Here is a 24,586-nt window from a genome sequence, read left to right on the forward strand (position 1 = left end):
TTTATCCGTAGACATCAAATATATTTGCTGTTTCCTTCCAACTCTAAGAATAGCAAATATAAATAGTAAGCAATGAGACATTACATAGTTTCATTAATCAGTTTTAAAACTCCTGGAACCAAAACATCTTAATACATACACATCTATCCTTATTGTCCAGGTTTCAGTCCCCTAGTCTGCATGAATCTAATTTTGCACCTTTCCTTGGTGTCCATCTTAATTACTTGGCCAGCTCCTCCATCACCATGTTAGAAAATGGTGTGAGAGAATCTATTCTTGAGTTCCACAAAAACAGTACCAGGTGGGATAATATTTCTTGTTAAAAATGAGTTGAGGTGGTTAAGTTCTCGGGCTCTGCTGCAGGCGGCCCAGTGTTTCGTTGGTTCGAATCCTGGGTGCGGACGTGGCACTGCTCATCAAACCACGCTGAGGCGGTGTCCTACATGCCACAACTAGAAGGAGCCACAGCAAAGAATATACAACTATGTACCGGGGGGCTTTGGGGAGAAAAAGGAAAAAATTAAATCTTTAAAAAAAAAAGAGTCAAAATAGGCCACCAAAAACACTGTTGCCTTTCTTAAAATATTGGGCCCCAAAATATATTTTTTGCTAATTTATGAATCAATACATTGCTCAGAAATCAATTATTTCTGAATCATTCCTCTTTATAAGAGGATAATATTTTAAAGCTTTGTATATCTCAGGCATTGAAACAAACTGATTTTCAGAGAGCTCAAACCTAGAGCAAAGAGGAAATAAATGCAAAATGAGCAACTGTTCAGCATGAAGGGTCCTCTCTTTCCCCTGATCTCGATGTTATTTATAATGCTACACAAAACAGAACAGAAACACTGCTCATCAAACCACGCTGAGGCAGCGTCCCACATGCCACAACTAGAAGGACCCACAACAAAGAATATACAACTATGTACCGGGGGGCTTTGGGTAAAAAAGGAAAAAAATAAAATCTTTAAAGAAAAAAAAAAAAGGAATAGTAATCAAATAGCACAATGTAACATTTAAACCATAATCCAGAAAATGAAAAATCTCTAAATAAAACATTCAGCATTGTCTTGGATGATATAACAAACTTCCTGAAATATCTCAACCTTCAGTTAAACAATCTGCTTTTGGTTTGCTTGCTGATTCTGTTGTTTAATAATTTGGAAATCTTACCATCAATCATGAGCTACTTCAACAGTCATGTGCTAAAAAACTATCTCCCTTCTCAACTGCAGTTTTCATTGAATTAAAAACTATACACTAGAGACACTAATACGATATGAGTCGGGGTGATATTGCAGAAAGACTCTAAGTCAGAAGATCTGGTTTTATGTTGGTGCCCTACCATTTACTGTGTGATCTTAGGTATGTCATTTTACCTTTCTCAGGTTTAGTTTCTTCACTGGCAAAATGGAGATGAAAATCTTTGCCCTACTTACCTCACAGGTAATTTGTTGTGAGGACAAAATTAGACAGAGACAGAGGAAAAACAGGAGGGAGGCGAAGAGAGAGATTGCGAATGTGTTTTGTAATCTATTTCCCATATGACTGTATACGGTATTTAAGTTTTAGCAGAAGGTTTTAATTTTAGAACTTAAGGTAATTGGTTTTACCTCCATCCAATCCCAACTCTCCCTTCATTCTTCCCCTTTTTTGTAAATTCTAACATCTAGAACTCCTCCCCCGGAAAATACTGAATAATCCCTAAGAGATCACATAGTCTTTTTCTTTAAGGCAGTGTTTTCCAAACTGTATCTTGTGAAAAAGTAGTTGACAAGATATCATTTTAAAAAAGGTTCCATGGCCAAATGTGTTTGGAAAATATTGGATTAAATGAAGTTAAACAAGACTCTTCCAAGCCTTTATTATGATACCATGTGTACTGAATCTCAGGGAAGAATATAATATTTTGTCTTTTGCAAATTATATGGCCTGCTTTCTCATGCAGTATTCCTCAGAACAGTTTGAAAATGCTTACTTCCGATAAGCATGAGGTGTACACACACATACACACACACACACACATATATATGCACACACAGGTACTTTGAGATTCTCAAATTGAAAAGCAAAATTCCAAATACTGAATGAATTTTTTAACAGTGGCTATTGCTTCTTGGTAGAAAACTAGGTACACAGAGATTTGGATTACTGAATCAGGTCATTAGGCCTCCATTTAAGGTACTATAGCCAAAATCTGATGGGCCACTAGAGAAGCAGTCACTCAAATCGCTTTAGCTACAAGCAGTAACTCCTGTGTAAAGCTACTCAGTATAAGATATCTGGGAAAGGCAACAGAAGTGTATCTTTATAGACCAGTGTTTTAAAAAAAACACTGTGCTGACCCAAAAAAACATATATGTGGGCTGAACTTGACCCTTGGGACACAAATTTGGATCCATCATTTGTAGAGTGTTTCACTAAATTTCTAGCATACCATCAGTAAGTACCATTCATTCATTCATTCACTTATCTTTATGGTCATCTTCTTTGTGCCAATCACTGTTAACTTTTGTTCGTTTTTACATCTTAGAATCTAATACCCTGTCCGACCATTAGACCAGCAGAGATGACATTTAAACAGACATAATTTAATAATACTCTGATGGAGGCATGAATAAAGTATTGTGAGATCACAGAGAAAGGTAAATCGAAGTGAGGGACTAAAGGAAATAGAGGGCATTCCAGGCAAAAGGGAATGATACTGTCAAAAGCATATACAAAGCAAAGAAAGTGAAATACAGAGTTCCTGGGCTGGACAGGAACTGTGCTAGACTCTGGGAATAGTTATCCTGTGGCAGGAACTGTGCTAACTCTGGGAATAGCTGAAATAAATAAAATACACTTTTATCAGAGAGGTCAGTCTAGTGGTGAAGACAAAAAAAAGAAACTTAAGGATAATAACAATGTGATAAATGCTATGATAGACAATTTGTTGTACTCGTTGGTCCCAAACAGTTTATACGTAACAGATCTGGTGAATCAGAGGTGGCAAACTGGCAACCCAAGGGATGAATGTGGCCCACAAACAGGTTTCACTGGTCTGGACAGGCTCTGTTTAACTGAATTAGCTGTCAACATTTACAAATTGGAAGACTTCATATAAAATTCAGGTATCCACTTTCTCTTGAAAATCCTAAAGATGGTAACACTAGACCCAAATTGTAGCTCAAGTTAAATACCTGCTGTCTAGTTTCCAGTTTGCTACAGTGCCCAGCCAGCTCCCTGCAATCATTTATGATCCCTGCTCAGATCCTATAAGCTTGTGAGTTTGTGACCCCTGAGATACCCTAACCATAGAAAGCCTGCTAATTAGGAAGTTGAAAATGAGAATTTATTTCCTAACATAATGAAGTTGGTCCATCGAGGTACTTACTCTGAGTATCTGAACTCTATAAATCAAAAGGCAATGCTATGCCAAAGAATGTTGTATGTTATGTTGTTTTAGTGCAGGAAAAAATGTTGCTGGCAGAGTCCTCTCCTTTTCTCCACTTTAAATATCCTGGAGATTTTACAATAACTCTACCAAGTTACTCTTGATAGCATGGAACCATTAACTTGGATTAACTTTAAATAATAAAATTTTAGGACACTATAATTACACAAGCAGAACAGTTTTTTCAGTTAAATAGATGTAGAATATATTAATATCAAGTAATATCCTAACTCTTAAATAACATGGTGGCGATGCAAATGGCTTTTTGAGAGACATCAAACACCCTTAAAAAAATGAACTGTTTCTTGCAGCTTTCCTTCTCAATCCCCACTGCAACTATACTGTTCTATACTGTTTCATTCATGGACGTATCTTTCTATAACACATCAATAATATGTCACTCTTAATGTTTTATTATTTTAAGACAATGCACTTACATTACAAAAAATTATGACTTTGTACTCTCAGTCTCCCACCAGGCAGAACCCTTGCTTGCTCTGAGGTATGTAGTGTCTTTCCTTGATGACTATTCAACTCTCCTTCCCCGAAGGTACCTCGTCTAAGCTTTCCCATCAAGATGCTACAGGACTTTCAGTGATGGGCTAATTTTACAAATAAATAATGTTAATGTGTAATCTGAGATTACTGAGAGTAACCTGAGAGTGAGCTGTTCACGTAAACAGCTGCTTTTGGTTAGTACTAGGGTTCCGTTTTTCACATTGTGGAAGAATAGGTTGCCAGACAGTTGCGGGGAGATGCTCCATGCTTACTTTGAAAGTCAATTTTACTTCAAGATAAGCAATTCACATTTTTCTATATTAGAATAAAGATACATTATGAAGAATAATGTAAAATTCACATGAATTTAAGATAAAACACAGATTTGCTCCCACCCTGAATTCCTTGGTAATTCTATTTATATCTCTGCTATTAGGTTACCTTCTTAGAAAAGTCTGAAAAGCATTCTCCTGAGTTGTCAAGTTGAGTATACATTGTAGAAAGAACTGTACTGAAATGGTTAATTTTTTAATTAGGTTTTTGTGCTTAGAGAAACAAATTTCACTTATTTGGAAAATTAATTTTAACAAACCAAATTATTGCTAATTATGTTGCATTAATAAAGCACTGTTATCTGAAATAAAAGAATTTTCAGTTACAGCTGGTGGGACTCAGCTTTTCCGTGATTACTGTACAGTGCATAAGAAGAGCTAAATGTTTTTACAAAATAAATGACACAACTGGATATATAATGTGACACGAAATATAATGTGACATGTCTTGATTTGATTAGCCACAGTATTTCTGGGTCAGAAACCTGACAGATGTATGTGGTCCTAGAAAGGGCTCTCAAGGATCATGTAGTCTATTTCCTTCAATATAAACACAAGGAAAATGAAGCAGACACTGTGTGATATTTACACGAGCATGTAGTACGGGGGCAAAAATAAAAATATCAATATTCATTTTGCACCATTGTGTGCAAGGGATACTTCAGAGATCGAGTCCATCTCTCTCCTATAGAGCAAGATCCCTACAAATCAATCACAAATCAAAGAATATTTTTAAAAGAAGGTAATTCCCCAATTTCTTAGCTACATTTAAATGTCTAACAAACCTTTATGATAGTAATTCTTATAAACAGTAAAATCTATTTTGATATTGGGTGAGAGGGTTATGTCTCAAGATATTGTAAATATTAACAACTACATCTTTATGGAATGCTTTGGTAAGCTAAGATGGAAAGACGAGAAAGATATTTTATTGTATATTTTTGAGATTAATTTTTTTGCAAATATATGTACATTTCTTCTAGTAACTACAAGTCTTTGCTGTCTGTTCTTCATCTATACTAACATTCTTCAATACTTAATCTTTCATCTTTCCTAAGTGTATCTTTTCTCCCAGAGGTTACGATGCAAGATGCCTGGAACCAAATGAAACGTTCAAAAAGCTTTCTTCTTTATAAGTCAGTTCAGTGGTTTATTTTCACCTACATGTTTTTGTTTTTGGTTTTTTTAAGAAACTGGTTTCTTTTTTTCTTTTTTTGGTGAGAAAGATTTGCCCTGAGTTAACATGTTGCCAATCTCCCTCTTTTTTTCTTTTTTTTCCTCCCCAAAGCCCCAGTACATAGTTGTATATTTAGTTGTAGGTCATTCTAGTTCTTCTATGTGGGATGCTGCCAGAGCATGGCTTGATGAGCAGTATGCAGGTCCGCACCCAGGATCTGAACCTGCAAACCCTGGGCCGCTGAAGCAGAGCGCATGAACTTAACCACTGGGCCATGGGCTGACCCCTCACCTACATGTTTGATTTTAAACACCACTTCCCTCTACAATTTCCATTTTGTGCCATTGTTTGTGGCTTTTCCTATTACCGCATTTACTACTTACTACTGACGCTAGTAAATTACCAAGGTGGCTGCCCTGATGAGAACTATTCAATAGGAAGGAAGCAGGGAATAATCTTTCCATTTTAGCTAATCCATATACATGTTTCTTTCTACTAATATGAGTAATCAAAAACTGACTATATTTGCAAATAATTATTTTGAAAAATATAAAGTCTTAGGAATGGGAAAACACTAGATACACTACTTCATTGCAGAAGGAATTTTCAAAAGCTATTTTCAATTATTTTGTTTCATTTGAAGATACTTCAATAATTTTATTTCAACCCTCTCATCAATTTTGGATTGTGCATAGTCCACCTGAAATGGAAAGGAAACAGGTGAAAAGCAATAGGGAGGACAGTGGTAAACAGGGAAAAGGTGTATATTATGGGAACAGTAATGGAAGGAATGTTTCTGCTTTGTTCCCTGGCAGAGTCAGAGGGGCATTAAGAGAGAAATTAGCCACTGATAATGTTGTGGATAGCCTTTTAGGGGAGCCCTTGTATTTGTTTCTTTCACATATTTACTCAGTTTATAGGCTAAGAGCCCGGTTTTGACCTCGCCATTCTTCCTAATGTACTAATTAACACTGTACTATGAGTTGAGATTGAAGCTGTAACTGAAAGATGAGGGTGGGTACTTTAACAGGGAGACAGTACTCTTGTCTCAAAGCTTTCAAAACACAGTCACTATTAATCATATTTCGTAGGTGTATGATAGAGAGCAAAAAAAAAATCCTCCAAGTCCCTATGATCAGTTTCTACCAAAGGCATGAATCCTTGCCAGCAAAATGAGAGGATCTTTTGATCTGGTGTCCTTCAGATGCACAGGGCGGCATTACAGTTAGAAAAGCCAGGTTAAAACCATTCTGTGAAACAGTGGTCTGCTGGAGCCTGGACATACTGGCTTGTGACAGCTGAATGAATTTTTATTAATTTGCAAGTCAGTTGATGTTATATTGCTTGAAACTGGTCAGTGGAAGTATTTATATTTACACCAGGGAAACTGAGAGCTAGTTTGCCAACATACCATCGTGTGGAAGACAGAAGAGTAATTGGGATAGACTCTAGTTCTGCAACTGACTATATATGTGACCTCAGGAGAGTTACTTCACTGCTCTAGATCAGTTTTTTCAACTGGTAACACTACTAGGATTGTACCTCATGTGTGGGACTAAAGATATCAATAGGTGTAAAGTACTCAGCATAAAGAGTAATGAGCAAATATTAAGCACACTATCCATGCTAGTTGTAATTTTTCACATATGGATGGTTCATGTGACTTTGTCCTTACATTTCAAAGCAATTTTAATGGAATAACAGAGTAAGGGTCCTGAAAAAAAGGCAGTGTCAACAATTTCATAATAATAAAAGTATATGGAAAATAAGTATGCTTTTTTGGTTCATTCCTCCTCAGCTCAATGCAAAATTTCTAACTTAGCATAAATTTAATTTACTTGATCTTCTATATAAATATCATACAATTAAAGAGTGTTAGAGAAGTAGTATGATACCAAAAAAAGAACGCCATCCTTATGGTAAATATTAACCATACTGTATAAATGCAGGGCCTCAGCTCAATTTGTGAATGGCACCCTCTGGAACTGTGCAACACAGTGGCCCTTTACAAAGCTCTAAGAAGCCAGACCTTATAACTGATTAGGAATCTCAAACTGACAGTAATACAGCCCACAGGGGTGTTTTATTTGGAGAGCACAGCTTTTTTTCCTCCTTCTTTTTGTAAAATACGAATATAAATTTCTTTAAGAGATCAACTTAAGCCCGTCACTCCCCATTTCTTCTATCCAGTAAAGTCTGGAGGAAACCAGAAGCAAGCCTCCAAGAGTCCTCTCCCAATGAAGTCAGACAGGATGCAGTTAACTTCTCCAGCAACCGAGCTGTAAGAATGTGTAAAGAGTTGTTTACCAATGAAATCTGTTACAGACTCAGCGCCCAAGGCTTTTACTGAGGGCTGGTCACATAAGCATTCCTATGCCTAGCACATTCTAAACTTTCAGACTCCCAAAAGGAAAACAAGCATTCAACATAATACATACTGTTTGCAGAGTTTAGGCACAGCAAGTTACTCAACATTTAGGGAAAGTTTTATTTCGGTGTGGGAAACCCTTTACCAGCTAAGTTCTCAGATGCCAGGCTGGGGTTAATCTTGCAAGCAGGCCTTCCTAAGGAGAGCATTCTTAAGCCTGCTGTTAACTACTTTTGCAGACCCTCCTTTAACTTCTCTTTCCTGACAGCCAGAGGGTAGCCTCAGCCCAGAGTCTCTACCCAACACCCCAAAGCCTTCCTTCTTTAACACAAAAGCCCCCCATTTACCAACCACTAATGATCCCCATTGCTCCAGTTTCACTAACAAATAAGAAAATAATTCAGGGGCCAGCCCGGTGGCATAGTGGTTTAAGTTCGCGCCTCTGTTTCAGCAGCCTGGGGTTCACTGGTTCGGATCCTGGGCGTGGACCCAACACTGCATGTCAAGCCACGCTGTGGTGGCATCCCACATAAAGTAGAGGAAGATTGGCACAGATGTTAGCTAAGCAACAATCTTCCTCACAAAAAAAAAGAAAGCAATTCAACTTCATCTTATCTGGCCAAAAGTTGACTTATTTTGCCAATGTTATTAAATATCACTCTACCAATCAGAGCTTCCAGTTAGCAAGAGCTAGTCAGGACCTACGCTGAGATATGATACCAACCAGGGGACGAAAACCAGTCACTTAAGCTGTCCACTGGTTCTATCACCTAAATGTATACTTTTCTTTTGACTGTTGGAAATAATGAAAATAGTTCAAGGATTCCTCCTACCACCCCAAAGACCCTTCTCATCTCTCACTTCTCCAATCTTGTTCAACAATGTGCTGGGTCTAAAGCCACGTGGATTTGATATGCAGGTATCCTAGAAATGGTCAGCCACCAGGAAGTAGGGCTGAAAGTGCACTGGCTGCCAGTTTACTGCTCATGAGTGCCACCAAGGTGAGGTGGCCTACTGGTGAGGATGCACCTGATCCTAGACAGCTTTCAGCATTCTCTTATCCCAGACCCCTTCTTCAGCACCCATGAAGCACTACACTCTTTCCACAGCCACAGAAAACAGACAAGTTTCTGTCAAATTTAAACATACCCAAAAGGCTGAGGGAGCTGAGGGCTACCAGCTCAGCAACAGGCTGAGCAGGGTTCAGCAGGTTCCACCAGGAATTATATTCAAGTCCTCTAGCCCATGCTAGAGGCCATAAACCACCTCAAGGGCCTGAGTGCCTCCTGAGGAACCTACTGCCTGGACCAGGATAAACAGTCCTGGAACTCCTTGACATTGATAGGGCAACCAACTGGGAATGACCAGAGGCTGAGCAGTGCCTTGATTCCACTGTGGTAGACTTATCTGTGCCTGGAAGCTTTAGCATTGTTCTGCCAACCTGTGCACTAAAGAGGACCACAGTCACTCTCCAACAATCACACAGACTGCCTGTCTTAAAAGGACCCAGATTGCGAAACTTGGAAGACTGTTAGCTAGCGGGTGGCAAGGCCTCCAGGGTGGAGGCCAGAGACTCACGGGCTATTCGGCCATCCCGGTCCCTTTGTATAGCACATTTCTGAGTCCTGAGACCAGCCCTGAAGCTGCTGCTTTAGCTTTACAGCTGAGGAAGGCAAGGATGTAAGACATCAAGTTATAATTCACTCAGCTGCCAAATAGGAATTAAAGCATATTTTATGGAGGCCTTGTTCTGATGAATCTCCTTTATTGGATTACAGCAGTTTAAACAGTACCTTTGGCATTTGTTGAGAGCATTCTCCCAAATGGTAGCACTTGAAGTACAAGCCAGCCAGGACTGCTGGTGCTATTTAGAAGTCTCAAGCAACTCAAGTATAGGTTTTATCTCCTCAAGCTGGAATTAGGTTAAAATAAAGATTACAGGGCCACAGGCCAAGCAATGTCAATTCTCAATCTGTGGAGTTGCTGATGCTTCCAAACTGCCTTCCACGGAAATAAGAGAGCATTCATTTTGATCAAAATCTCTTTCCCAACTGGCAGGGCTTAGGGTAGGACTTCAAATTAAAGAATATTGGTAAATAAATCTCAGCCATCTCTTTCAGCACTAAAGTGGAAAAAAGCAAATAGCATGTTTATAATTATCATAAATTTTAAAGGAGGGAAAGCCCTGTTCAACCAATTGCAATTTCCACCAAAAATGCCACAAAATGACTGCCAAAACAGGAATAAAAACAATAGCTGACCTTTTTAATAGTGTTTAGTACAATCTTAGCACATTTAAATAAAAAGTGAACGCCCATTAAAAAAACAGAGAAGCAGTAGAAATGTTTTCTTCTAACAAGGGAAAATAAACAGCAAGAGTAAATTATTTTAATCTTAAAATAAGCTTTATATAACAGCTTCAAAAGACTGGTCAGATTCCATGTCATTTAGAATAAACAACAAAAAATCTGCTGGCCACAAGTCCAAAGAACTGGACTGTAGCAAAAATGCTAAAACAGGGCATGCCCCACAGGGCAAATGGAACCACGCAGTTTTACTTAGCCTACAAACAGATTTTCAATCACTGACAAAGCCAAGTGGAACCTAATGCATTATAAAAACTTGTACGAAGTTCATCTAACCAAATGTAGTCTGCCTTTATGATCTCAAAACTAGGCCCTGCAGGTAAACATCAGCCTATCTTTCCACAAATACTTAAGTGGATTTTGAAGTTCATTAAGCTTCAGAACACACAAAACTATGCGCGAAGTGTCTAAAATGAACAATTTGGAAAGCGTTCCTCATATCATTCACATCATGATTTGCTAACCTTGAAGATAATTTTTTAAATTCCATTATTTTCTTCTTTAAATGAGCGCTTAAATATTTATTTTGATGATTATTAACAATTTTAGTAAAGCATTAAAAAGTTCATGGGCAAGTACCATGTCTAGGTTCCCCAAATGCCTATAGGGGCCTAAGCAAGCTGGGAATGTAACACAACAGGGAGAACCAGAGATTGCACGCTGCATCTAAGGCATTCCAAATCAAACAGAAAACACAAACGGTGTGGGCTACACAACACCTGTCTGTGGGCTGGCTAACAGGCCACAAGTTTGTTACTCCAAAATGAAAGCTTAGAACCAGAATCTGAAGCTTTGTTCCTAATATAGTTGCTTCCTGCCATAGTCTACATAATAGATTCCTTATAGATATTGATTAATGCAAAGTAGTTTACATACAGGCTATGGCCACTCACCTGGAGATTGCATGTCACATATTTACATGTCCTGGATGGGAGTTAACTACAACATATAAATCATTGGAATAGTTTTGCCTTTTAAAAGACTGCAAATAATTGTTTTAGTTATACAAAATGAAATAACACTATTGAAGTAGCATTTTACCTGCTTAAGAAATCGGTCAGATGCGTTGCTGTGCTTGGCTAGTACACTTGGCAGAGAAGGATTAGCATATTCAAACTGAGGATTGTAGGTATAGTCAGACTTGAAGAATCTAAGTTTTTCTTTCTCCAAGTTGGTGGGCTTTATAGCAGTCAGTATACAAAATTTCTTTCCAGAAAAGTCATCTCCTTTTTCAAAACTTCTAGACAGCTGAGGCTGTGGCTTTGGCTTTGGAAGAGTGGAGAAATGGCACCGCTTGACCTTGTTTTTGAGTTTAGGGGGCAGTACTATGCTGTTCCCTGTAACAGAGATATCATGTGTAAACTTTACAGGACCCGACACTGAACCAGTGAAAATAACAGCAGGCTGCCTTTCTAGGCAGTACCAAGTACCACTGCTCATCTCAGGCACTGGGGCTTTCATCTTGCAAAGATCTTTACTACGAGAAGAGCTAGGAGATTTGATGGGTTTTCTACATCGTTTGGAGTAGGTAGAGGAAGACTGTTTTTGTGAATGATGCTTTTTCTCCTCTTTGCTCTGTAGTAGGACATTGTAACTACTGGTTCCAGTCGTGAAAATGTCCTTTAGTACTCCAGGAGATAAGTGTGAAATGCCTCTTCTGCTGTCAATGATCAATGACTCTTCTGCATTTAGAATAGACTTCTTAGCAAGTTCTTGCTCAGGCCAGTGAAGCTTTTCTGTGTTAATAAACAAAATCAAAACAAAAGAAATAACAAAATACCAGATGAAGCCAATTGCTTATTATAGGAAAAGTATTTTGAAGGTTCTGTAAACTTTATAATTTTGCAACAATCTTTAGAAAAGACAATTATTAAACGGATATTTCACTAAACTTTGGTCATGCTAAAGACTGTCACTTCTATATGAGTGTATATATTCTAAATTATCTATAAAAATCTTCAGTTTCCAACCATTTAGATGATCAAAATCTCATATAGATATAATGCACATAAATAATATGAATACACAACTCTACCAAAGAATGTGGATTTCGTAGAAAAGATAAGGTTTTCAATAGTATAACCAAAATCAAAGTAAAATCCAAGGCACTTTCAAAGTCAATACAATCTTGAAATCTGACGCTATATACAAAGGTAGTCATCAATAAAAGGACTACTACCTCACTCATCCCAAAAACTATTTTTAAGATTGAATAAATGATATGTATATGTTCAAGCATGTTTTAGTAACGTCACTCAATATTAACTGGTTGACTGTTAATTCTAGGTGATAGGTTAAAATGAAAGAAAATCAAGCTTTTTCTTGCCAAGTCTGAAGAAATCTGTAATTACTATTACATAGATATCTGTATATCAAATGGGAAACTGAGGAGAGCTCAGCTTTGCCTTCAGATCTCATGTGGGCTTTAAAGAGGTAGCACTTGATATACTGTTGCTCATGCACTGCTTTAAAACTGTTGATTTGCATTCTCTCATTCCACAAATACGCGGACTACTACTAATGAGGTACATGGCTCTGAAAAACATCTGTAGAAATATATTGTTCCTGCCTTCAACTAGTCTCTAATCTAGCTCTGAAGGCAAGGCAGTCCTAGGAAGATCTGAATAATAATGCAAGGTAGTGTAAGTTTAAATGTGAAACACAAAAGATATAGACAATAACCTAGAGTTAAAGAAGGAAGAGAGCAACGTGATGAGAAACAGATGAGGAGATTTCAAGTGGACCCTTAAGAGCCTTCAGATTCAATTCTAAACTGACGAAGTGTCTTAAGTTTGTCTACAATCCTGCTTATCTGAGCAAGACTCCAGCCCAAGTCCTAGCTAAAACTCTGACCTCTGACCAAGTCTGCCTTTTCTAAATCCTTTCTGCCAATGTGACATATTATGATTCCCTCAACCAGTTCTCTTTTCCAAGTCTCGTGGACCCTTACACCTCTAGTCCTCAACCTCTGGCTCCTACTATGGAGGCAATTTCAATGTCAGCTAACTTAAACAGCTGCCTGCCTTGCCAAGAAACAGACAATTTTTATTTTATTTTAATTTTTTGAAAACTGTTTAACCACATACATCTGTCATTCTCTCATTAAAGATTACACATTCAGGTAGCCTTTTTATAATAAGTAGTAATAATTAATAATAATAACAGCAGTCACCATTTGTTGACACATTTATGTGAGTTTTTGATTTCACCAAAAACTGTACATGTTCTATCACTTAAGCCTCAGAGATGTTAAGTAATTTGCTCAATGTTATATGACAAGAAAATAATAAACAGCAAACCGTGATCTGAATGCAGGTGTGTCTGATTACAGAGTCCATGCTCATTCTATTATGTATGGTCATTCATTCAATTATCTACAGACATTCAGTATTAAGTCTGCTACATGGACAGCACTGCACCTTTTCTTCATTTGTATGGGACACAGCATCCCAGTAAGACATGGTAATCTGAATAACTGATATACTAAGATAGGTACCAGGACCATGTTTTACTTATCTCTTTCTTTCCAACATCTAGCATGGTATCTGTTAGGCATTTAATAGATGTACACTGAATAAAAGAATGAATGAGTGAATAGTATGATCCTAAAACATACCATTCTCCAACCATTCTAGATAAAAACGTATTTGTAGTTCTGGGACCATTCTATATTTCTATGAGATCATTGTAGAGTGGAAATATAACAGGGAACTCCCTGAACCAGTGGTTTTCAACTGGGGGCAATTCTGTTCCCCAGGGGACATTTGGTAATATCTGGAGACATTCGAGTTGTCACAACTAAGGAGGGGTGCTACTGGCATCTTGTGGGTAGAGGCCAGGGATGATGCTAAACATCCTTCAATGCAGAGGACAGGCTCCTACAACAAAAATATTCATCCTAACTTAGTGCCAGAGTAGAGAAACCCTACCCTCAACGTAAGTTTCTAAAGCCCTGAAGTCATAGGTTTTAGCATAAAGAAACAGTACTGAGTCAAAAGTGGATAATAAACAATCCAAATATGTAAGGTACTTAAAAGTCCTTCTAGTTGACATTTTCTAGGCCAACATGTGAAAGTTGAATTCTGGTGTCTAAAAGACAACAAAAAAGCATGAACGTGCACGGGCTAAATAAAATGTCTACTACATGTACAAGTTGAGAGGTAGGAGCTAGACTGCACCGGGTCATGTTGAAGGTTGATTACACAAAGAAGCCATTCAGTAAATGTTAAAGACCAGCCAAAAGAGTAGAGAACAAATGAAACTTTCATTACAGACTGGTAGGTCCCAGTTCCTCAGGGGTTTCAGACTTAAGTGTTGCCAACTGACAGTCAAAACTAGGCAGTCTGGGCAAACATAGGCTAAGGAACACCAGAAAACAGGCTGCAGCCCAAATGCCCACAAACAATGTCAGTTTCCCTAAAAAGACACAAGTTTACGAGAGAAGAGTTAATAATGAAAGGAAGACTGAAATGGACACTAAAAGGGAAAGAGCAAGAGAAGTGAGATAAGAATAGGGTAACACAGGCCTAGAAAAGTTGGGTAAGGACTAGACACAGCCAGGAAGGTAAAGGGAGGTAATCAGGTTCCTTTCTCATTTAGTTTCACAATAAAAAGGGGAAAAGTTACATCAAATTAAAATCAATGAATAAAACTACTTTGAAGAATTCCTAATTTTGATGGTTTATTACACGTGTGTTGTGTTGATTTTTTTAAAAGATGAAGAGTCAAAGTAAAAATGCTTTCTTTGGTTCCTAAGACTCAATAGCTCTATAACCAAAGAGCTGAGTTCGTTGAGTTCTTTTGTTTTGTCATAAAGCATGGGTGACTTCTAAACTCATAATTTTGTACCATCTCAAACAACGTATACACTTCAGGATACTAAAAAATGTCCTAACCCATCTGCCAAAATACTTAAGGAGGAGTTGGGGTGGGAGACAGATGAGGGCAGAACCCCTTTACCCGCAGGAGTTGCAGCATTTCAGTTCACTTGCTAATTATCTCCCTGAGAGGCTTAGCATCAGTCCTTGTTGAGCTCCATCTGCTGATGAGCAAAGTTTGCGAGTGCCAATGGTGTATTTATTTAATAAACTCCAATCCTGCCAAATGCTAAGATCCTAGGAAGTTCATTAAAGTGAAGCAAGGTGGTCATTCAAACAACTCATACAAGATAGATATAAATTAATTTCTCAGAGTCACACTAATCTTATTTCGGTTGTATTAAAAAGTATTAGAGAACCTGAAATACAGTTTTGTCCTTCCAAATACTATAGTTTACTTTAAGAAAAAATTATTTTAAACATGCATAAGAACATAATAAAAGGCCAATATGAAGATTTCATTGAAACAGCCTATACTCCTAACTCCCTTTTCCTGAAAAATTAAAACTTTTTAAAAACATAAGCAGTCTTCTTTGGGGGATGTGTAACTCATTTTCCCTCAGAAAAGTAATAAGGTAATTAAAAATCATACTTTCTCATATTAAAAGTTACTATAGAATGTAACATTTTAGCCATCAGCAATCTGTTTCTCTGTAACCTTGGAGTAAATGAAAATAATTTATTTATCAAAGAATTCATTCACCTCAACTTGATTACCCATATTGAGGGGAAAAAAAGGGAAATAATATTACATTAAAATTGATACTCAGTATATTCACCTACTTGTTATATTACCAACACAATGAAAGCTAAATTTGTACCTAGAACAGGAGAAACGGATACCAGGATTCCTGGCTTCCATTCCCAGCTCTTTCAATGACCTCTCTGTAAAATGAGCCTAATCACTAAACCCATCAGTACCTCATGTTCCCCATATAAAGGAATGAGAGAGAGAGGGGAACACTGTTCACTAAACTCTTAGTGTTTCACAACTGTGAATAGGTGACGTTTCAGTGATTATGAGCTCCCTAGCCGAAAGGAAGATTGGAGCACCAGAAACAAAGCCTGGTGGAAAATACCATTCAACCAATTTTGACCTACAAAATGGGAATTCTATATGGTTCACTAATACTTATGAAACCTGAGAACCTGGGATAATTTTATACCACAAAGTCATAGTTGCTTGAATACAAACAGAAGAAAAGGCAGAACACAACAAAAGAATCCCCGAACAAGATAAACATTTTAATTTTATCAAGTAGTTCATCACCACTTAAAACTCAAATTATAGATCAACAGTGGAAAGGATGAATAAATTGTGGCATATTCAAACAACAGAATACCAGAATACTATATTGCAATGAAAAGTAACAAACTGAGGTTGCAAGCAAAATATAAATGAATCTTACAGACAATATTGAGGAAACAAAGCCAGACCAAGAGAGTACATACTGTATTATTTATACATAGTTCAAAAACAGGCAAAACTAACTTACGGGATTAGAACTCAGAATAGTGGTTACCTTTGAGGGAGGGGTTATAACCTAGGAGGTGCTACCAGGATATTGGGTGCTAGAAGTGTTCTATATCTTGTTCTGGGCAGTGGTTACATATATATAAATTCATCAGGCTGTACATTTAAGACCTGCACTTTACTGAATATAAGTTACACCTTAATTTTTTAAATAGTATATAAAAAATACGGATCTTTGAAAACATTTATTGCCCAATTTGTCTGCATTATAACAGATAATCTATTAATCACAATATCTCTAAATTCAATATCACCCAATATAGTTTCTCAACTGTAAGTAAAAAAAAAAAAATGAGATGAAAAGTCACTGCTAATGTCATTCAGGAACTGAGAAACTCAACCGTACTTCACGATGCCTAAAAATGTCACAGTCCCAGTTAGGAGCACTTCAGTGTTACTCTATTAGTAACAATGATTCTTATAATGTGACTGGTTTTTTTGGTCAGAAATTGTTGCGTGCTATTTTTTTTCTTTACAGTTATAAATATGCAGGGTATTCTGTAATGCCAGAAAATGATAGTTGTGGTAAAGGAAACAGCATTAAACACCATCTAAAACAACAGTGAACATGCTAGGAAACAAACTGTTCCAAGGCTTTCCACTGAGAATGAAGACAGAACTCCTAACAGGGCATACGAAGTTGCTCAAGGTCAAGTGCTCTGCCTCTCTGGTCTCATCTTGCATAATGTTCCCCCAATCAGTCCACTCTAGCTTCCTTTCATTTTGTCAATCCTCTTACCATTCTCTCTCCAGACACAACACTTCTTTACATGCTGTTTCCTATGTTTGGAGAGCCCTTCCCTCCTCTCTGTGTTAAATTCCTACTCATCCTTCAGTTCAAATATCACTTGTTCAGGAAACCTTCTCTGGAAAGTTCTTTGAAGCACTTGTCATGGTTGCAGTTTTATTGGTATACATTTGTGTTTGTTTTTGCTCACTCACTGCCCTGCTTAGGAAAGGATGGCCAGAGAGGTAGCCAAGGGAAGAGAATATCTGAGAGGATACAGGATTCGAATGGCTGAAGGTGAGGCGAAAATCATACCATCCTGGACAGTATGATTTTTCATAAAAGAAACAATGCATGATGTTGAAGACAACTTTTAATGGTAGATGCCTACTGCTGTAGGACAAACAGGACCTTTGTGCCTAACTGTATTCAACTCATATGGCCAAACACAGGCCTTAAGAAGACGTTTGTCTCCCGTATCTTTAAAATTTCACTTTTGCTACAATGGAGCTTCATTTCCAGATGACGCATAATCACTTCTTATATCACATATAAAACACAGGCAGTAAGAAGTTGCACCTTAACAAATCTTATATTACATGGCTTCTGACAGCATTTTGTTACTCACTGAATGAGCTAGGTGTCTTCTTTCCTATTTTGAAGACAATTTTATAGTCAAGTAAAATATGATCTTTCCAGGCAAAAGTTATTTACAGACTTGCCTGTGATAAAAACTCAAAAAACACCTTGAGTAAACTATCAGATAATGTACCGTTGATATTAAATGAGATATTCACGTTGAATTTTGTGGCTTAAAACTGCATATAGTCATCATAACAGTGTTCTGACTTTCCTAGTGGTTGAGAACATGGGCTTTGGAATGAAGTTCCTCCGATCTGAATCTTGGCTGTTTATTAGTAGCTGTGACCTTGACCAAATAACTTAATTTCTTTATGCTGTAGTTCCCTTATCTGTAAAATGGGATAGTAACACTACATACCTCAGAGTATTTGTGTGAGGAACAAAAAATTTAATATATGTGAAGCGCTGAGAACAGTGCTGGCCTCTAGTAAAGCAGCCTGTGTTGACTATCAGCATCATTACTATATTCAATATTATATTCAGCTCCTATAGAAATACTCCATGGAATGACATAAATGGGAAAATATTCGGAATCATTAAATTTTTATTTCCAAGGTAAACTTAACATTAAGTAGATAATTCTACATTCTAGAATCAACATTTTAGTGGCTTTAGTATAATAAATTAAACTATCTTTAAAAAGCTGTGAGAACACAGAGAAATCTTTTCTGATTTGATTGCATTTCAAACAGCACATACAGCATACACATCTTTCTTATTTACTCCTCCAATCAGCAGTTCCACCAGGACACTATATTTAGCTTATATTAAATCATAACTAATAAGTCAAAGATTGGAAAGATATAGGAAGTGATTTCAGAAACACTTAAGTAATTGCTTCAGTCCTAAAATAAAAAACAACCAGTCTGCTCTACATTTATAACGATTTTAAAGCTGAAGAAAAAAAGAACACATTTCCATCAGTACTCTCCCCACGAATAATCAAGTCCTTCAGCTAATCAGGAGCACATGGGCTTCTTAGATATCAATAGAAAGTAAGGGGATAGCAATGGAGAAGAGGGCATTTTTTTTTTTTTTTGAGGAAGATTAGCCCTGAGCTAACTGCTGCCAATCCTCCTCTTTTTGCTGAGGAAGACTGGCCCTGAGCTAACATCCGTGCCCATCTTCCTCTACTTTATATGTGGGATGCCTGCCACAGCATGGCTTGCCAAGCAGTGCCATGTCTGCACCCGGGATCCAAACCAGCGAACCCAGGGCTGCCGAAGGGGAATGTGTGCACTTAACCGCTGTGCCACCAGGCCGGCCCCAGGAGGGCATGTTTTCAGCTAAACTCTCTTCATAAAGTTTCTGGCTGTCCAAATTGGGCTTTCCGATATGTCAGTGATATGCTGGGCACGGGGTTCTAGAATTATAGTTTTAACAAGTCAAGCACTATATAAAAGAAATGGAGAAACTATTTTTTAGAAAAACAACTTGGTCAGTTACTTTTCAAGTGGCTGTAAATTTGAGGCTTGAATTGTCCCAAATGGTTATCTGAATTTTTACTGAATAGAAATTCACTGCCAAATTATCTATCTCAAGGTACACAATGTGCAGAGTTGGACTGATCAGTGTATTGTCATCAAATTACAGGAACGGAGTCGAGGTAAGAGGAGTGAGTCTACTAATTTATAAAGTCTCTCTCCTCAAATTTCCAACTCTGCGTACTGAAAAACAGGAGATCAACTTTGTATTGCTGGCTAGTTGGTCAGAATATCCACTTTCTAATACTATGATTACCATAATCATAATCTGTCTACCACGATTGCTATGCTTTGGGGAAATTAATCGATGTTATTTCTAAACAGTTATCTAATAACATTCACTTTAACAGAATCTACATTTTTCTCCAAGGCAGTGGTTCTCAAATGGGGGGCTGAGGGCGTTATTTTGCTCTACAGGGGACATATGACAATGCCTGGAGACATTTTTGGTCGTCAAGACTGGGGAGAAGCAGGGTAGTTTGCTACTGGCATCCAGTGGACAGAGGCCAGGAATGCTGCTAAACCTTCTACAATGCACAGGACAATCCTCCAAAACAAAGAATTAACCATTAATTCAATGTTAGTAGTACCAAGGTTGAGAGACCCTGCTCCAAGATAAAAAGAAAGTATGGTATTTTTAAAGTAACTTTCAACATTTTCATTGCATTTTAAGATGGAAGAGCATCTATATCAAATCACTTTGTGTGTGTGTGTGTGTGAGGAACATTGGTCCTGAGTTATCTGTGCTAATCTTCCTCTATTTCATGTGGGATGCCGCCCCAGCGTGTCTTGAGGAGTGGTGCTAGGTCCATGCAGGGGTCCTGTGAACCCAGGGCCGCAGAAGCCGAGCATGGGAACCCAACCACTACCTGCCACAGGGTGGGCCTCTCAAATCACAGTTTTAAAAAATCTACTGTCAATTTAAGTTGCCTCCTAGATCTTAGATCCTGTAATTGTCTATGCTTCCTGTCAACATAAATAACAATGAGAAAAATCACAGCAATGTCATGATTGCACAAAATCAGCTCCACGTCTTATAACATGGAACATGAAATAGAACAGTATAAAATTAAGACCCTAAATATTTTCATTGGAAAAGAATTTAGTTCTACAATTAAAAAGTTCACAGAAAAATGATCTATTAGGTACTGCAATGCCTGAAAGTAAAAAATTCTGGCCTTATTTTGACAGTAGTTTGAGGATTAGGCATTTCTGTTCCTCTGCTGTTCTTCGTTGTTCTAAGTCAATGGTTTGTCCTGGACTACCACAAACCCTGTCTTGCAGAAATGTGATACGGAATCAAATGCCAGGAAAAATGGCCTAGGAATTATTCTAATATCATGTAAGATAATTTTTAAATGGTTAATATCCATAGTTATTTTCAAAAAATAACAAAAGGCAAGTAAGCTTTCTGACCTGAGGTCTAAAACACCCATTTCTTACGCTTGGTAGAATACATACTATAAAGTGACATTGCTATCATCACCTCAAAGGGTTCTCATTGACTAAATAATAAAAGTGTACATACAAACACAGTATAGATATGGAGAGATATTTTCGCTTAGCTCTGATTTTTCTGAACATTCTAGAAAATCAGATCCTAGTACACTACAATGCCTAATTACATACCTAATATACTTTGGAATAGAGCTGAACAATATTTAGATTGTACATTTGTAGGGCCAGGCATCTATCATAATTTACTTCACTAGATTCCACAGCACGTGCTTACTGAGAATAAGCGACAAAAGGAAAAGGGACTGTTCTCTCTGCTCCCTGAGCACCTCCAGCGCGCCCCGCACTTTTGGGGCGCCGCGCTGAGCGCCCGCGGAGCACACCTCCTACCGTTACCTCGGCCTCCGGGCGGTCGGGATGCCGACCCGCCCCACATCCGCCGCAAGCGGCCGGGCGCACACTGCCGCCCCGCCAGCCCCGGGGCCAGCGTTCCCCGGCACTCACCCGTCACGCGAATGGACTCCAGCATCGTCCCGCCGGGCGGCGGGCTCCACGGACGCGGAGGGCGAGGGCCAGCCGGGTCGCCTCTACCTCTGGCCTGGGCCTCAAAGGAGGGGTCGCGGCGAGAGATTGCTCTCGGCGACCTGGGGCAGGATAAGGTGGGTAAGGACGGACGAAGACCTGCGGACACAGCGCTGAGAGGCCCGCCCCCTCCAACTGGCAGGCGCTGGAAGGTACACCGGACGGCCCTACGGTGCGCAGCTGCGCTCAAAACCCGCCGCCGTGACGTTACCGCTCCCCCGTTGCTAGGAAACGCTCCTCGCCGACCGCGTACGCGTCGCTTCACGGAGCCTGCGCGCCGCTTGGGGCGCTCGCGCGACAGCGGCCAGGTTCGCCGGGAGAGAGGAAAAAGGGGAACTACAACTCCCGTCGCGCACAGCGACTGCTCATACCTGTGGGCTGGGCCCCGGGACAGATTTGGGTCTCTGGCCAGTGGTATATACGCATATACGCATTTTGACTGATTATCCCCAAAGGCGTTTGTGCGCTGTTCAAGAGGGCTTAATATCGTGGTAATTTCACGAGAGAAGGATGGTGTGACATTACACTCAGCCCCAGCCGCGAACTGCAAAGCCGGTCTCCTCCGCCCTTCAGTTGATTTACAAGCTGCGAAAAAGCTAAAACAATTTTAGATTGAATTGGTCAAACTGAGTACCTTCATTATTTGACGAAGCTCAAATACATTGACCAGTTGAGTACCCCAGCATAGTATGCTTAATACCCCAGCATAGTATGCTTAGTACTGTACTAAAATACAACTTTTAATTTATGATTGTGCAATTGATAGGGGCTGAATGTTGTTTTTCGGTTTATTATTCTATGGGAAACGTAGAAACTATACCATTCAACAAATTTTTTGAGAGCCTCATGTGTGCAAGGTTCTGAGACCGGCCTTGAGTACATAACAAGGGAAATAAGTCTCGCGGAGCTTACAATCTAGGAGGAGCTCATAAGATAGTGTTAGCACTGCCAATTTTCAGAGCCACCTTTTTTCTTTACCCTTCCTCAAGGTTGAGATAGGACACAAATAATTGGGATGTGTTTTCAAACTCGGGAACAAAAGAAAAGTTGAAGTTATGTCAGGAACATCGTACTCTGAAAACGACAGAGAACGTGTGAGAGTTTGTATCTTTTTCATCAATTAGGAGGGAACAGTGGAAATTTAACTGTGTCACAAATAGTGGATAACAACATCCTATTCTGTCAGAAAGTCCTGTGAATACTATCTTCAAAGTATATCCAGAATCCAGCCACTTCTCACTGTCACCACTGCCACCATTCTGGTTCAAGCCACCACCATCTTTAGTCTGGATTATAGTTACAGTCTCCTAAATGATCTCTGTATTTTCACCCTTGCCCTCTTCACTTTATTCTCAAAACTCAGTGGCCTGCATGATTCTGTTAAAAATCTGGTAATGTCACTCTTTTGTGAAAAACACTTCAATGGCTTCCTTTCTTACCTATGAGGTCCTTTATGACCTAGCCTCCTTCACTCATTGATCTCATCTCCCACAACTCTCCCCCTTGGAATCCTCCAGATACACTGGCCTCCTTGATATCCCTCAACTGTGCCAAGCACTGTTTCACCTCTTGGCCTTTGCGACTTGGGAGTTCCCCTGCCTGGAATGCTCTTTCCCGAGATGTCCACAGGACTAGCTCCTTCACCTCTTTCAGGACTTAATCCAAACGTCACTTCTCAGTGAGGCCTTTCCTTACCGCTCAGTTTAAAGTTCCACTCCTTTCTCAGATTTTCTATCCCCTTTCTCTGCTTTATTTTTTTCCTTAGCACTTAACATTATCTAATTTATTATATATCTTACTGATTTATCTTGATTATGGTCTGTCTCCATCCCTAGAATAAAATTTCCACATGGGCAGTGATTTTGTTTATTCGCTGCTATACTCCCAGCATGTAAAATAGTGCCTGGCACACAGCAGGGACTCAATCAATTATTTGTAAAATTAATGAATAAGTAGACAATAGAAAGTATTCATTTGCAATGACAACTCAAAGAAAACGGAACGATATAAAATGGGCTTGTAGATAAAGAAGAAATCTTCAGGTGAAGATAAGCACTTGATACAGTAATGAGCAATGAATCCTTTGCATTCACAAGAGTTATTTTTGCAACTTATGTCCTTGGGAAAAAGGCTGTAAATGAACTTTATATACCTAGCATCCTTATCTACCTAAAACTCTGAAATCTGCTTTCCGAGTTTGCTAGAAAGGCACCTATAACCCCTGTAAATTTCTAGTTTTTAAAGTCACTGCAGTTTAAGAACTATATTTCTCAAAAAACATAAAGACTCCTAAAAGATGTTTCCAAGCATATGTTCAGCATCTGTTTAAAGAATTGACTCTGAATGCTTTTACTAAAGCATGCTTAATCAGATTGTCCATTTTCATTATATTTTGAATAAACCAATAGGTATTATTTCATTCATTCCACAGGTATTTATTTATATACAAGGCACTGGGCTTAGTGCTTTTAGAATATGTAAAAGACACAATACCCTCAAGAAATTTACTGACTTGTAGCAAAGCTTTTATGTATATATATATATAGACTCACATTGCATACACACACACACACACACACAATACAAGTTAGAAAATGATATGCACTAAAGATATACCTCCCTCTTCATTTCTTTAAACTTCATTTCATTAATTTCATTAAACGTAAGAATTCTAAAAATAAACAATTTGATGCCTCTGTACTAGCCCACCTAGAATATTATTTCATTCTTTACTTTTAAAATCATTTTTATGTTCACCCTACCAATATTTCTTGTGGATCATTTTGATTTCTAAATATCTTTAGTGATAAGTACTACATAAAGGTGCACATCAATTTAATCAAAGCATTTTTAACATATTCTTCATGTACTATTAGGCATTGAAGTACTCTTGCTAACGAATTCATGAAAACAAGGAGTTTAATTTCATACAAAACTGGTACTGTTAAAGCTCCTTTTACTGTTCCCGCCTATGCAATTATTCATCCTCATCAAGCTTTGTGCATCTGCTTTGTTAATTATTGATTCGTGCTACGCCTGCTTAGTATTTCCATTGGGTACAGCATCTGCAGCTGTCCACTTGGCTGCTTTTGAGTCAGCATTGTT

The 24,586-nt window shown here is 38.4% G+C and overlaps 1 protein-coding gene across 7 annotated transcripts in view; it reads right to left on the minus strand.

Annotated features, from left to right (window-relative positions):
- MATCAP2 (microtubule associated tyrosine carboxypeptidase 2) overlaps window positions 1–24,586 on the minus strand; it is a 59,921-nt gene that overhangs the window by 24,310 nt on the left and 11,025 nt on the right. For 2 of the 7 annotated variants that reach the window (XM_044764833.2, XM_070511846.1), the window contains exons 1-2: window positions 21,404–21,612; window positions 11,222–11,916 (exon numbers count right to left, since the gene is read on the minus strand). In XM_044764833.2, the coding sequence (XP_044620768.1) occupies window positions 11,222–11,916; window positions 21,404–21,428 (720 nt within the window). In that variant the 5' untranslated portion in view covers window positions 21,429–21,612. Of the gene's footprint in view, window positions 1–11,221; window positions 11,917–21,403; window positions 21,728–24,586 lie in introns of those variants that run through there. The other 5 variants (XM_070511875.1, XM_070511862.1, XM_014840728.3 and 2 more) reach the window with 4 other exon arrangements.

Source organism: Equus asinus, chromosome 1 (genome assembly GCF_041296235.1).
Source record: "Equus asinus isolate D_3611 breed Donkey chromosome 1, EquAss-T2T_v2, whole genome shotgun sequence".
Taxonomy (NCBI): domain Eukaryota; kingdom Metazoa; phylum Chordata; class Mammalia; order Perissodactyla; family Equidae; genus Equus; species Equus asinus.